General features: G+C 35.0%; 1 protein-coding gene across 1 annotated transcript in view; it reads left to right on the top strand.

Annotated features, from left to right (window-relative positions):
• The window catches only part of Cad89D (cadherin 89D), a 343,616-nt gene that overhangs the window by 295,292 nt on the left and 31,189 nt on the right, over positions 1–17,135 (top strand). Inside the window, exons 13-15 of the mRNA XM_069844519.1 lie at positions 1,979–2,261; positions 6,632–6,926; positions 12,664–14,271. Of these exons, the coding sequence (XP_069700620.1) occupies positions 1,979–2,261; positions 6,632–6,926; positions 12,664–14,271 (2,186 nt within the window). The remainder of the gene's footprint in view (positions 1–1,978; positions 2,262–6,631; positions 6,927–12,663; positions 14,272–17,135) is intronic.

Here is a 17,135-nt window from a genome sequence, read left to right on the forward strand (position 1 = left end):
CTGGATAAGGCGAGTTTTGCATTAATTGATAGTCTCATATATTTAGGTAAGTTGGCTGCTATCAGTTTTGTACTATACATATAACAATTTGTATTATTGCTTCCCTCACATAAAATTGCACTACACGCCACTGGTACCTACATTATTTTATGACTTTTAAAATAGCATAAGATTTTCTTGTTTATATATATAGTAAAATTTAACTTAGAAAACAGAACTTGCACATTTTACTTCGTTATTGTACCAAATATAAGAGAAAGTATTGTGAATATGAAAAAAAATCCAATTCAAAATTTTACGTAGCTACATGATTTTAGCATTACTAGTAGGCTATCGCAAGAATAGTTTCGAGCATGCTGTCTGTTTGTCTGTGTATAGCAATTTCTTTTAAACTATTAAACAAATTTTGTTTATATTCAGCACTGGTATCAGCGAGTCAATTTATCCAGGAATGATGCATATCAAATATGTTGTTGTTGTGTTTTCTAATGCCAGGCGTTTGACAATAAAGTCATTTGACCTCTTGCACTCCAATATTTTTCAAAGATATTATCATGACCAGCCACTGAAGCACAGATTTTGAGGTGTTGCGAATCCATTTCTTGGTTTGAATTGCACAATGGGCAGTTAGGGGACTGATATATTCCAATTCTATGCAGGTGTTTAGCCAAACAATCATGGCCTGTTGCCAATCTAAATGCAGCTACAGACGATTTTCGTGGTAAATCGGGAATTAACTGTGGATTATTATGCAGAGAGTTCCATTTTTTCCCTTGGGATTGTGTTATCAAATTTTGTTTGTTGAAGTCTAAGTATGTAGATTTAATAAATCTCTTCACAGAGTAATACGTAGATTTAGTAACAGGTCTGTAAGTAGCAGTGCTGCCCTTCTTTGCTAAAGCATCCGCATTCTCGTTTCCCAGGATTCCACAATGGGATGGTATCCATTGGAATACAATTCTTTTATTGAGTGATATTAATTGAGAGAGCATTTTAGTTATTTCTGCTGTTTGAGATGAAGGTGTGTGTTTAGAGACTATTGATAGAATAGCTGCTTTGGAGTCCGACAATATAACTGCATTCCTAAATTTATTGATGTGGCATAGAAGATTCCTGAGACTTTCACTTATTGCAATGATTTCACCATCAAAACTTGTTGTTCCATATCCAAGAGATCTATAAAGTGAGAAGAGACAGCACGTAACACCTGCACCGGCACCTTGTTCTCTGGAGATCAAGGATCCGTCGGTGTATAAATGAAGCCAGTTTTGTGGAGGGTACCTAATATTAATTGTCTCTAAAGATAATTGTTTCATTATTTCAGTGTTTACTTCTGATTTTAGTATTTCTTCTGTTAAATTTAGATTATATTCTATATTTAATAGAGTTAAAGGGTATGGTTTAATTTGTAAGTTTTCTTTTAAATTCGGAATACTGATTTTCTGTTTTAATTCTTGAACAATGGATATGAAACTTTTTTTAGTTTTCAATCTACAGAGAGGACTGTATGAATGCCAATTGTTTCCTGGTAATCTGATAAGTTTTTCATATAAAAATATAGGTAATAATGAATAATAATATAATAATAATATTTCATATGAAATATAGGTAACAATGTTAGTAAAAAATTAATATGCATTTATTTGAAATCAAAAACACAAAATGGCCATGGACTCGAAATCTATCCTAACGGTTTTCCTTCAAGTGTTGTTATCGTACCTTTCTTGCTTAAAATAAGATAAATTAAATCAGCAATTCCACATGCCTCAAACCTTTATATTTCCTTACTACATGAAGAATTAATTCCGGTTCTAGGATTGGTTGCAAATATTTCAATTTCAAACAGCCTCCAGCCTAAAGTTTCAAGTGGTGGAGTACATTTAAAATCATATTCTGCTCAAAAAATGTATACTAACAATTTGAAGTACGGTATATGAGGATCATGTCATCAACTTTTGTTCTTTGTTGTTGCTAAAAGGGGACCTCCTATAGAATTCCGAGTACGAGAAAACCTATCTGGAGCTCTAGTGGGACAGTTGCTGAACCAGAGCAGGGATCAGAATTCTTCAGACTCTAGCCGCTGGAAGTCACTGAGATTCATCATAGCAAACCAGCAGGATGTAACAGATAGGTTCGCTGTGTCGCAAGACGGAACAATCTACACACAGCGTGGACTGGATCGTGAAGAAAGAGACATCTACAGGCTTACGTTGATAACGGAGAACAGTCGAGGAATGATAAGAGGGGCAGGAGTATACCAGGTGAGTGCAGAGAAACACAGATTCTGTCTTCTATGTTAAACTAGTTAACTGAACTGATTCCAACATGTAGGCCTAACCAATAGCAGGAATATCTACGTAGTGAAAAGACGGAGTTGACTAGATACTGGTACACTTTCTCAAGTTTACAGAATTGTTTTTATAAATACAGTGGACTCTAAGATTAACGTTCTAAACCAAGTTAAATCAGTATTCGTATGGAATGAGCGCTAATTTGATTATTAAGGAGCGGATTCCTATGTAATTAAATATTCTTTTTGCGTGTGATAAAACACAATTATCAAAGTTAAAAATTCCGAACATGAAGTTTCAAGTTTAAAACCCGAATTTTATTTCACATAAAAACACATATTTTCACAAAAAAATTATGTAAATACATATTTTCAGGAAATCTATTATAAACACATAAATCTTAGAGTTTTTTTACTTAAGTAATTTTTTACAAGAACTTTTAAATATTTTAAAACTAAATCAATTATATCACTCAGACGTATGTTGTCTCTTTTAGGAATTCTTGATTGCTTCGTGTTTCTAAGTGCTCCGTGGTGTATCCGTGATCCATTTTCGTAATAGTATCGCCACAAGTTATGAGAACTACTAGAGAATAAATTAACATGGACAAGGAGGAGGGATCTTGCAACACGTAATTAGGAATGTTTATTGCTGAAGATGATTTCATTCCATGCTTTGTTTGTGAAACAAAACAGATAAGAGCTCGGGTATGAACATTATTTAATTTAAACAAATCTCTCGCCTCTCGCTCATGTCTATCAAGTAAGGCAATATATCTTGTTGTGATTCCCTGTTATCGGGCTTCGTCAGTCGATATCCTTCAAGATATACTGAAAGATGGTTATTTAAAAATAGATTTGGCTTTCCTATTAGCAAATCTAAGCTTTTTGTGTGACACCATAAAAAAACTCGAAACCTCCAAAAACCTGTTGTCTGAAACAGGGAGGTGCGTGCTGTGGAAATTGAACTAGACTCACTACCAGGTTCAGAAGCACAATTACTAAGGGACAAATTCCAGAATGTGTTTGGGAAAAACGGTAGATATAAAAAAATGTGTAAAGTTGCTAAGTATTGGAGGATGTGCCTGTAGGTGAAATTGACGTTATTCAGAGATAATCGGCATGCATTTGTGATGGAGAATTTGGAGATGACCTTTGTTGTTCACTGCAATTCTCGGCCAACTACTAGCACTCAAGTGTGGTTGGTGAGTACCTAGTAACATTTTTTTCAAGCTAAGTAAGGTATTTTTGTCATATATTTTTTTTTATTTTTAGCAAATATTTTCGTACTTTTCAGCGCATAAAAAATAAATATATTAAAATTTTTTTAGCACATAAAAATCCGCTCCCTAGTGATTATCTTCTGAAAGTGTTTTCTCCAGTAAATTTTAATAAAATGTTAAGGTCAACAATATTCTGTTTTTCCTGCGTGGGTACCAGGTCTTCTATATTAACAAAGTTTAAAATGAAATCAATTTAGTTGCAAGAAAGAATTAGTTAGTTGTGAGAAAGAATGGAGTGAAGTTGAATGTGAATCTAATAATAAGAATAATTGTTAGTGTAGATAAGAATAAAAGAAGAGTACCACTAAAATAATAAGTGTTATAAATTAAATGGAGTGATAAGTGAAAGTGAAGGAACATGAAAGACTCAATCAAGAACATGCATGATATCTCAGTGTATGAAGTTTGTAAATAGTGTAAGTAGGGAACTGCTGGTCTCAAGAATACAGAAATGTGAAGGATCAGCAGGACTGAATATGTTGAGTGAAATATATATGATATCTTGAATGAGGTTGCAATCTCATGTCTGAATAAATACATAATAATAATAATAATAATAATAATAATAATAATAATAATAATAATAATAATAATAATAATAATAATAATAAATTTATTTATTTATTTATTTAGAATATTAACGTGCAAAACAACAGCACAAGGCCAATTACAGTTTAGCACAAGATACAAAACAAAACAAAACAACAAATGATGATGAGAATGAATGACAGAAAATGGCAGTGAGATGAAAATACAATCAATATAATAGTCTACATTAATCATTGACCAAATGCAACAAAATAATAGCACAAATAATTATTAAAATTAGTACAGTGAGGTAATTAAAACAATGACAATTAAATAAAATGAATTACAAATGAATTAATGAAATCATATAAATGAAGACTGGAATAATATAAGATAGATAGATAGATAGATAGATAGATAGATAGATAGATAGATAGATAGATAGATAGATAGATAGATAGATAGATAGATAGATAGATAGATAGATAGATAGATAGATAGATAGATAGATAGATAGATAGATAGATAGATAGATAGATAGATAGATAGATAGATAGATAGATAGATAGATAGATAGATAGATAGATAGATAGATAGATAGATAGATAGATAGATATTTATTAGCCTTAGGAAATACAATGATTTCATGGCATCGTCAGAGAGAATACATAATAAATATGCGGTTACATACATGTTTTTCCGACATACAAGATGTCTACAATAATATACAAATAATATACAATCAACACATTCAGTAATGAAGTCAATTCTCCACAGTTTTCTTCAGACCATTACTTGTACAAAGTTCTTGGTTTCCTTATCTTCTTGGGCAGTCTCACCCCAGACATGAATCAGATAGAAAAGAGCAGTAAACACAAAAGGAGATACTAACTACTGTAAGCTAAATTTGGAGTGCTAAACTAAGATACTCATTGACAGTAAAAGGCATGTGGAAAAGTAAAATATGTTTCACTGACTTTTTAAATCTAGCATAGCTAAGGGCTTTAGTTTCAACAGGGAGTTTGTTGTAAAGTCTTATCCCTGTATGGGATAAGCTATTGAGACTTTTGGATAACCTATGATGATTAAAATGTAAATTATTGCATGTTCTTGTGCTGTAGTTGTGATAATCAGAGTTTATTTTAAAACTATCATAATTTTGGTGGATGAAACAGACTGTTTCAAGAATGTAAATACAAGGTAGGGGCAAAATATCAAACTCTTTGAATATTTTTTTACTATCCGAGCGAATAGGTACTTTCTTTATAATTTTCAATATTCTCTTTTGCAGTCTAAACACTTGTGCAAGTTTTGATGATGACCCCCAGATAATTATCCCATATGATAATACAGAGTGAACATAGCCAAAGTAAACCGCTCTAAGTAGTTCCTTGGGAGTTATATTGGTTAGGACACGGAAAGCATAACACAAACGACTTAGTTTATCAGTTAAGAATTGAATATGACTTTCCCACGTGAGGTTGGAATCAATCCATATCCCTAAAAATTTTGTACAATCGACGTCCTTTATTCCAGTATTATTAAGTAGTATTTCAATGGAGTCATGTAGTTGTTTCTGACTGAAATACATACAAACGGTTTTACTGACATTCAGTTTTAGTCTATTGCTAGCTAACCACTGTGCTAGTTGTCTTGAGGTTTCATTTATTTTCTCCTGTAAATTATTTTTATCAAGAGCATTGAAAACAATATTGGTGTCATCTGCAAAGAGAACGGTTTTAGCTTGTGTTATCCTTGAGGGAAGGTCGTTTATATACAGGAGAAATAGAATTGGGCCAAGTATGGAACCCTGGGGCACCCCGCTTTTCACACAGTGCATACAAATAATTATTAAAATTAGAGACAAATACAAATAAACAATAATGACAAAATGAAGAGATAATTACAAAAATACATGGTACAGAAAAGCTAAATACAACACAAACGAAGTTAAGAATGAATATGCTTAATGTAAGAATAGCCAAACAACAAACTATACAATAAACGGATCTGAATTAATATAATGTAAATTGGCAGCTTTCATGCATCTGACAACTGGAGAGAGAGATTTAGGCTAATAATAATAATAATAATAATAATAATAATAATAATAATAATAATAATAATAATAATAATAATAATTTATTTAACCTGGCAGAGATAAGGCCATACGGCCTTCTCCAACACTCAACCAGGAGTAAAACTGCGTTACAAAAAACACTACAAATTTACAATAAATACATGTACAGATTAATTTAATAAAAATAACATTCATCCCTTGGTCTACATCTGAATGGTAACTCAGCCGAAAACAATGGATTTTAAAGGACGATAAAGTCATAAAATCGAGAGAGGAGTGAAGCTGGGAGACTTGTGTCGTAGATTTGCGGCATGTAATGAATTCTATTCCTAGTAGAGGGCTCCAGGAAAAATTCGTCGGCCATTTCTCATCCATGTTGGATTTCAATGCTGAATACTCTCTGTAATTAAAGGCATAAAAAAATTAACTAGTGCCACTATTGTTCCACAGGTGAACGTGATAGTCGAAGACGAGAACGACAATGCCCCACTGTTCGAGCGCTCGTCATACGAGGGGCATGTGGAGGAGAACTCCCCCGGGGGCACCGAGGTCCAGCTGGACTACCTGATACACGCCACTGATGCTGACATTGGGCACCATGCCCAGTTCACCTTCACACTTCACGGAGAGGGCAGCGAAATGTTCAACATAGACCAGACAACTGGACGAGTGTATGTGAAGGGCTTGCTTCTGGACCGTGAGGAGAAAGCTGTGTATTTGCTCAGGGTTGTAGCCAGAGATAAAGGTGAGTCCACGTGCCTAGATATAAGATGTACATACTTCCTTGTCAGTGACAATTTACCTTCGTCTGCAGTACGTTTATCATTGGTGTGCTTGTTAGTCGTACTTTTTCTTCTTCTTCTCTTTTTGCATTGGGTATTGAGTATTTGTCTCACGTCACTTCATCCCACCAAAAAATTGTAATATTGTAAATTTTTTACTTGTTCCACATCTTAAAGCTTCAGTGCTAATGTTGTTGTTGTTGTTGTTGTTGTTGTTTTCTAATGCCAGGCGTTTGACAATAAAGTCATTTGACCTCTTGCACTCCAATATTTTTCAAAGATATTATCATGGTCAGCCACTGAAGCACAGATTTTGAGGTGTTGCGAATCCATTTCTTGGTTTGAGTTGCACAATGGGCAGTTAGGGGACTGATATATTCCAATTCTATGCAGATGTTTGGCCAAACAATCATGGCCTGTTGCCAATCTAAATGCAGCTACAGACGATTTTCGTGGTAAATCGGGAATTAACTGTAGATTTTGATGCAGAGAGTTCCATTTTTTCCCTTGAGAATGTGTTATCAAATTTTGTTTGTTGAAGTCTAAGTATGTAGATTTAATAAATCTTTTCATAGAGTAATACGTAGATTTAGTAACAGGTCTGTAAGTAGCAGTGCTGCCCTTCTTTGCTAAAGCATCCGCATTCTCGTTTCCCAGGATTCCACAATGGGATGGTATCCATTGGAATACAATTCTTTTATTGAGTGATATTAATTGAGAGAGCATTTTAGTTATTTCTGCTGTTTGAGATGGAGGCGTGTGTTTAGAGACTATTGATAGAATAGCTGCTTTGGAGTCTGACAATATAACTGCATTTTTAAATTTATTGATGTGGCATAAGAGATTCCTGAGACTTTCACTTATTGCAATGATTTCTCCATCAAAACTTGTTGTTCCATACTCAAAAGATCTATAAAGTGAGAAGAGACAGCACGTAACACCTGCACCGGCACCTTGTTCTCTGGAGATCAAGGATCCGTCACTGTATAAATGAAGCCAGTTTTGTGGAGGGTACCTAATATTAATTGTCTCTAAAGACAATTGTTTTAGTATTTCAGTGTTTACTTCTGATTTTAGTATTTCTTGTGTTAAATTTAGATTATATTCTATATTTAATAAAGTTAATGGGTTTAGTTTAATTTGTAGGTTTTCTTTTAAATTCGGGATATTGATTTTCTGTTTTAATTCTTGAACCAGTGCTAATGTGCTAATGTAAGATCTATGGAATACAATAAATTAAATAAAAAAATGAAATAAACTCGATTCTCACGTGGAACAATAGTCTTACAAGAATATATCTTTTGGATATATTTGTCAAATAGTGGCATCTCCACTTTCCTGCTGTATCGCTGGATGAGAATAAAGAGGTTCTTTATGCATTCAGTCTTACCTTACAAAAGGAAACTCTGAAGTTTGGCCTCTAAAATGAAACATTAACTAGCTAATATTTTCTGGCATCTAATACACCATTATTATAACACCATTGTGCTTCTAATATACTGGGTGTTCAGTTCAAAGTGTGTCATGGCTCGCTGTATGCCATTATGTGGCTAGTCGATGAGCCTAGAGTATTCAATCTTCCTACACTTCCGCAGAGGTCTATTACTTATGTGCTAGAGAAGTTGCCTAGCAAGTACGGCATTAATTCAGAAGAGTACTTACCAATACGTACGGTAACGCTGGTAGTGGCAGGAATGTGAACTGTTTCTGTTACTGAGGTGTGTTTTTCTTACTGTCGGGATATGGGGAGAGGGTTAAGACGATTACTTACGTATTTGTTGACATTAACTTCGACGGTCAACATGGACACGGAGCATTTGACTTGTATTGTGGAATGTTGCCGTATGCAACTGATGATAACAAATACCCTGCGTACGACTTGGCCGCGCAAAACACAGTTTGAAAGAGGTTATGGTAGCACACAGACCGTACAGACCGCCATCTGTTGCTACGACGTTCAAGTTATACCGTACACCATACTTGGGCATCGTGCCTCAATTGAGAATTTGTGCCTCACTGACCTTCACAGAGCTTATCGCTCTGAGTGACAACATCTTCACAGATTCCTTCCTTTCCTCGCTCCTAGGCGTGGGCAGGTTCTATATCAGTTTCATAAGAAATATCAGTGGTGGCATAATGGCATTATCAAAGCAGTGTGTACGCGTTAGAAAACGATTATTTCATGAGAAATGGGAGGAAGAATTTTTTTGCTGTTTAGAAGGAGAGAACATACGATGTATGTATGCTTGAAAATCCTATTAGGCATTAATAAATTTAATATACAACGACATTACACCTTATGTCATAAAGAACATGCTGAATTAGAAGGTAAGACAAATTAAATGTTATTTTTCATACTATTCCGAAGAAAATTTATGATCTTAACATTTGCATAGTATACTAAATACAACATTATACCTTAAACACGCTGCATTAAAAGGTACGAGGAATTAAATGTTGTTTGTAGGTATTATTTCCAAAATAAATTTATAAAAAAAAAATATCAAATGTGCGTATAAAACGAAATATGATTTTCTGAAATTATTTTAGGTCGAAAACGTGCAAATCTATTAGTAATCTTGAGAAACGCCGGAATATTCAAGAAAATAAACGTAGACAACGTGATGGAATATTATTGGCTAGTTACGCAATTTCTCGCCTGTGATTTAAATCAATTCAGTGATGGAGAAATAGTAAAGAGGTTTATGATTAAAGCTGCCGAATTAATTTGCCAAATTGAATAAAAGTTTTCGAGTCTCTCACGTTAACCAAGCGCTTTCCTAATAATTCGCCACTGACTGCCTTAGCGATTACGATAAGGGACGCAGGTCACAGCAGTTTATATTTCCCATCCTACTCTGCAGTCTCCTCTCCTAGTAAACAAACTATTTCAAATCGAGTGCCTCACGTAACCGAAAATTGTGCCCATGTATGCCGTACACGTTCTCAAGTTTAGATTGAACGCCTTGATTAATAGGCAATTTCTCTGACACAAAAGCTGAAACTCGCTTCAAATCGCTGACTCATCAACAGTGACGTCATGACATACTTTCAAATGAACACCCAGTACTTAACTGAAACAAGCCACAATGTAACAATATCGCTTTGAAGCAGGAAATATAGGAAATCCAATCTTCTGCAGCAACGGTAAACAAACAAGTCAACCAACTCAGAAAAGAAAATAATCCTGTTTTATGATTTTTCTGATTGACTCACTGCATTCTTTTAAGATACTACGAACAACAATAGTTATAAAAGTCATAAATTGTCGCAGTATGAATGACATTATAGAACTGAGTATAATTATGTCAGGTGGAGAATACAATGCGTGGAATTCTGTGTTGTGTAACTCTCTCCATTTTCCTGTAACTTCATCCCTCTTAGTTTCATGAATATTATTAAAAATAATTATAATTTTTATTTACTCTTAGAAGTAGCTATTGTGTTTCATTATGTATCTTATAATATCTGTACTGGTACCGGTACTGTAAAAACAAATATTGAAGCAATAGTTTCCACAGTGCCACTTCCTTACAAGTTGTCTAATTGTACCGTTATTAACTTTATCTACTGATTTCATTTTTGTTTTGTTACCGATAAGCTGCTATAATTTAATGTGTAACACTTTTATTAAGCCGCCAATGCTTATCTACTATAATAGTCATTTACATGAATAAGATTTTTACATGAACGTTTTCGATACCATTTTTTTTTTTTTTTTGTATAATCTTTAGTTTACAAGTTTTGCTTGGCTAGCAAATATCAATTTCATTTTTGTTTTGTTACCGATAAGCTGCTATAATTTAATGTGTAACACTTTTATTAAGCCGCCAATGCTTATCTACTATAATAGTCATTTACATGAATAAGATTTTTACATGAACGTTTTCGATACAATTTTTTTTTTTTTTTTGTATAATCTTTAGTTCACAAGTTTTGCTTGGCTAGCAAACATCAATTTCATTTTTGTTTTGTTACCGATAAGCTGCTATAATTTAATGTGTAACACTTTTATTAAGCCGCCAATGCTTATCTACTATAATAGTCAAGATGATACAAAAAATGGTATCGAAAACGTTCATGTAAAAATCTTATTCGTGTAAATGACTATTATAGTAGATAAGCATTGGCGGCTTAATAAAAGTGTTACACATTAAATTTATCTACTGATCTTAGTAAGCATGATGATAGAGATATTCCGATAGTCAATATAGTGTAATATAATCTAATAATTTTATTTAGAGTTCAGTCTAATTGACTTATCACAGTTTAAAATCAATAACACTTACAAATGTAAATGATCATCGCATATTATACAATAGTAATGCAAACATTTTCGGTCTTGGGCATCATCAGGCATTTGACTCACAATATCTTATACAATTTTTACCATATCTTTGCTGTGAAATGCGTACCAGATAATAGATATTTACAATCTTGTGTGTATTAATAAACAACAATTTACATGGTTAAATCTATGATAAATGACAATCTGAAATTTAAATGAATACAGATATTATAATTATATGTGATAAGTCAAGTAGTGAAACGTACAGCAGAGTTCGTATAGGTCAGTTTCTGTCAGATGCGTTTCCAATTCACTGTGGGCTAAAGAAGGAGATGCACTATCACCTTTACTTTTTAACTTTGCTCTAGAGTATGCCATTAGGAAAGTCCAGGATAACAGAGAGGGTTTGGAATTGAACGGGTTACATCAGCTGCTTGTCTATGCGGATGACGTGAATATGTTAGGAGAAAATCCACAAACGATTAGGGAAAACACGGGAATTTTACTGGAAGCAAGTAAAGAGATAGGTTTGGAAGTAAATCCCGAGAAGACAAAGTATATGATTATGTCTCGTGACGAGAATATTGTAAGAAATGGAAATATAAAAATTGGAAATTTATCTTTTGAAGAGGTGGAGAAGTTCAAATATCTGGGAGCAACAGTAACAAATATAAATGATACTCGGGAGGAAATCAAACACAGAATAAATATGGGAAATGCCTGTTATAATTCGGTTGAGAAACTTTTATCATCCAGTCTGCTGTCGAAAAATCTGAAAGTTAGAATTTATAAAACAGTTATATTACCGGTTGTTCTGTATGGTTGTGAAAATTGGACTCTCACTTTGAGAAAGGAACAGAGACTACGGGTGTTTCAGAATAAGATTCTTAGGAAAATATTTGGGGCTAAGAGGGATGAAGTTACAGGAGAATGGAGAAAGTTACACAAAACAGAACTGCACGCATTGTATTCTTCACCTGACATAATTAGGAACATTAAATCCAGACGTTTGAGATGGCAGGGCATGTAGCACATATGGGCGAATCCAGAAATGCATATAGAGTGTTAGTTTGGAGGCCGGAGGGGAAAAAAACCTTTGGGGAGACCGAGACGTAGATGGGAAGATAATATTAAAATGGATTTGAGGGAGGTGGGATATGATGATAGAGAATGGATTAATTTTGCTCAGGATAGGGACCAATGGTGGGCTTATGTGAGGGCGGCAATGAACCTCCGGGTTCCTTAAAAGCCAGTAAGTAAGTAAGTGAGTAAGTAAGTAAGTAAGTAAGTAAGTAAATAAGTAAGTAAGTAAGTCAATTAGACCGAACTCTAAATAAAATTATTAAATTATATTACATGATCTACTGATGTTGATTCATTCCTTTTATTTTTTTCATTTGTTTTTTTTTAAGGTAACTTGAAATCAGAAGTAAAACTCACAATCCACATTGACGATGTGAACGACAATGCACCGAGTTTCTGGCAAATGGTTGTGCTTCATGATCAAGATGTGGAAATCGGCGAGTCTTCAATAACCAGAGATCGTTATACTAACACGAGTTTGAGCCACGGAGATATCCACCACTACACAGAATCTACCACTACAACCAACTTCACAGATCATCGACAACTACCACCTGTAGTATCAATTCTGGAGAACACTCCAATCGGAACACCTGTACTACGTGTGCTAGCAGGAGACAAGGATGCAGGAAATAATGCTACGATTACATACAAAATAACATCAGAATCTCACAATCCGGTCATAAAACAAATCAGCAGGCCGTTGACGAGGAATTATTTTACAATTCAGCCGCAAGGTGGGGAGGTTACAATTGCACGAACCCTACCACCAGAAACCGACTTTTACTTGAACATAACAGCAACTGACGGTGGTGGTTTGGCAGACAATATCACTGTCAGAATACACGTGAAAGATGTCAACGACCATGCTCCAGTTTTCAAGAAATCGTGGTACAATTTTGATCTGGAGGAAGGATTCTATTCTGGAAAATCAATTGGTAGGATAGAAGCGACTGATGCAGATTATGGAAGCAATGCAGAGATAGTTTACAGCATTCTTCAGAACGATCAGGATGATTTTTCAGAATTGCCATTTAGGATATCGGAAAAAGAAGGAATTCTAACAGTTACAGGAGACATTGACCGAGAAGTTCGAGATTCCTATACATTCCAGGTCACAGCAAGGGACAGTGGTCCACCCAGCAATCAGCAGCACAGCATGGTCGATGTTGAAATACATATTCTGGATGTGAATGACAACGCACCATCGTTTTACGATTATGACAGGATTATTGAAATTCCATCTCGACACGTGGAATTTGATTCTGATCACTTCCACTACCCTCAGACGACTCTTACTATTCCTGTTTACTATGCATCAGTGCTTGAAAATAGTCCTCCAGGCACTGTCGTCACTAAACTTTTCGCAAACGATTCTGATTTCCCTGGAAATGGGAACGGCCTCTTACTTTTTGATATACCACGACCAAATCAAAATGGCGGAGAACTATTTGCTATCGATTCAAAAGATGGCATTGTGATAACAATTGGGAAATTAGATTACGAAATACAGAACACATACAACATCACAGTCATTGCTTCGGATCTTGGTAACCCCAGCCTGAGTTCAACTGCACTTCTGGTTGTGAACGTTTTAGATGTACCAGAGGACGAAGAAGAAGTTGGGCACCCTATGTTTGCACATAGGTATTACGAAGTTGAAATAGAAGAGAATTCAATTGTTCCTATGGTTTTATTGGTTTTGAATGTGACAGACAATTACAAGGGACAGAGTCTGAGGTATAGTTTATTACCTTCACCTGGGAGTGAGGCATTCGAGATAGTACCAAGCAATGGTACTCTGTACATGGTGCATAGCCCCGACCGGGAGGTTCGCGCAAGATATAACTTGAAGGTGCGAGCTGAGGTGGCCAAGAGAGGTCGAGGACTGCCTGTAATGCTGTATCCCCTGGCAGCTGGAAGATTGGCTGATCTCGGTGAGTAATTTTTTTCTTCAGTTGTCAAGCATTTTTCTATCTTCGAAGTGTATCCAGCTATTTTCTGACAACACGTGTTCCACTAAACGACATTTCATACTAGTTGAGAGGATGCGAAGGCCAGGGTTGCCAGATAAATGAAACGAAATCGTCGTACCATCTTATGAAAAATATCGTATTTTAGCATAAAATTGTCGTACATTCATCATTTTACTATTTTATAGATAGAGCGCACAAATATATTTCACATAACATCCAAAAAAAGTGGTTAAGAGGCTTAGAAATTTATATTCATTCATACTGTTCTGGCCAAAGGCAGATCTTTCACTGCAAACCCAGCATTCTCCAATCTTTCTTATTCCAGCATCCATTTCTTCAGCCAATCAAGAATTTTAGTACTTACAGTTGATATCCACAATGACATTTAGCATTCAAATTACCATTTCTTCATCAACACTGTCATTTTTGGTAAAGCATGCATGATGACTCTTGGTCGGACACAAATTGAAAGCCAGCAGAAACTTTATCTTTGGCTGACGCAACGGCAGATATTTAATATCAATCATTGCGGCAGCTGATGATTACATCAAATTAATCCACCTGCAGTCGACTCAAATCCGACACCGATAAAATGTCAGCGCGTCTAGATTTCTTGATCCTAGCACGATACTATTTCATTCATAAAAAAAATACTTCCATTGCTGAACATACAATGAAGATAGCAGATCTCTGAACTCGTGTTACTTTGATATAACTGCACCGTACATGAAATCTGGAGCTCAGGATGACGAATTTATGATTTGCATGGGAAGTGTAGTCACCATATTGATTTTCAAAGCATCTTTTATCCTTTTAAAGCATATATATGTGTGATCAGGGATATTAGTCAATGACATACTGAATGAAGAAAAGTTGTCTAGAAAAGGGGCAAATTAACTTATTTTTTATTATAGTCCGACATTGTCAGTTCCAAAATAATTTTGCTCCTTCAGTAAAATAGCCGTACAAAATTGCGTACGACTTAGAGTTCAGTCGTATCTCGTACAATTAGTCAAAATAGTCGTAAGCTTACGACTATAGTCGTACGTATGGCAACCCTGGCGAAGGCATTTCTTTCCCCTTCTACTTGTCTTGAGTCCGTTTGTAATAGAGCAGTAGCTGTTACCTCTTATACCTGCACCCCCCCAAGTTGTACTCACAAGAAATTAAAATATTAAATAAAGTACATAAGTGGATATAAAATACAGTGACACAGATGTTTGACAATTACATGCTTGAGTACTGTATATTTTAGTGTCGTTCTTAAAATATGTTCAACTAATAATTAAATTAAGAAATGTTAGTTTGTGTTATAAAGTCAGTGGGGAGTGACACAGAGTATATTGTCCCTTTGTGTATGCTGTAGAGTAGCAACTAGCGTTGGAGAAAACATTTATCTTCTGCTCTCAGTAGCTTTTTCATGTGCCAGTTGATATAAACAGCAATAAAATGAAACATAAACACTTAATATGGAGTCTCGATTACCGGTAAACATTTTCGATAATATAATTTTTCACCATGTTGCAAGTCAATTAGTCGAACGTTAGTAAGATGGACAGTAGCATCTTCCCCTTCACTGATGGTTGAGAGTGTGAGTATAGGGGAAGGCCTATCAACCAAACTGAAATGGGAATTATGTTTCACTATGAATTTCCTCTTCTTACAAATGATGGGTAAAAAGCACGATGCTGGTTGTATATTTCAGCAGCCACATTCCAAAGATGAGGTGTATTCAGTATATATTGGAGAGAATTGTCCAAGGTTACAAGGATTGCAGATTTTAGATTAGTTGTATGGATGTTTGTGACAGGGCAGTTTAAGAGGATATGTTCCAAATCTTCTTCATTATTGTTGCACCGGCAACTACTACTAGAGTCAACAAGATTAAAGCGGTGAAGATACTTCTGAGTGATAATATGGCCTGTCCTGGCTCTTGCTAAGAAAGTTTGTATGTGTCTGGGAATGTTGCGGAACATTTGTAAATCATTAGGTTCTTTTGTATGTTTTGAAGAACTTAGCCTTTATCAGAAGAAAGCCATACCCTACCTTCTCGTGGTGCAGCTGTTAGAGTAAACGCAAGAAGAGCTTGCCACGGTAAGCTGCGCGAACTTTCGGAAATGTTCGGGTGCACTCGACCTCTCTTCGATTCGATTGGAAAACTGTCGACAGTTCTCAGTCGTCTGCTAGCTTGATGTTTCGAGTGAGATTTATCACAGTGCATGTAACGGAACCTAAACCTTGTTGCAGAGTAACTAATAACATAACATTGTGGAAAATATAGAAGCACGAATTCTTTTACACATAAACTCACTGAATGAAATGACAAAGATTTTATAAGAAATATGTGATCGTATAATAATTGATATTTGACACTGTAATAAAATACTAATAACTAATACTATGTGATTTTATTAAAATGTTCCGATAACTAGAGTACTATGGTCGATTTATTTTAATCTGTATACAGTATACTCCTTACGTTATGAGCAGAGCCTGTTTCGTTTTTCATAAATTTATAAACGTTATAAATAATTCCCTAGTTTGACTGTGTAACGTTTCATTAGCACTTCCTAATTTAGAGCCAACAGGAGCATTGATAAGTACATAGAATGTTATACAGAACTCTGTTATTTAACAAATACACTTTGAACTCTATAAAAATCATAATATGAGGGATAAAACGCAGAATATGTAACACATACGCTGGCTTCTACCCGCTCTGCACAATACATTTCACGATACAAATAGCTCAAGACCGTGCTTTCGAATGCGCCCTGTAATCAGCATTACGTGATTCATAGCAGCCCTGTAACGAGCATGACGGC

This window comes from Periplaneta americana, chromosome 13 (assembly GCF_040183065.1).
Source record: "Periplaneta americana isolate PAMFEO1 chromosome 13, P.americana_PAMFEO1_priV1, whole genome shotgun sequence".
NCBI lineage: Eukaryota > Metazoa > Arthropoda > Insecta > Blattodea > Blattidae > Periplaneta > Periplaneta americana.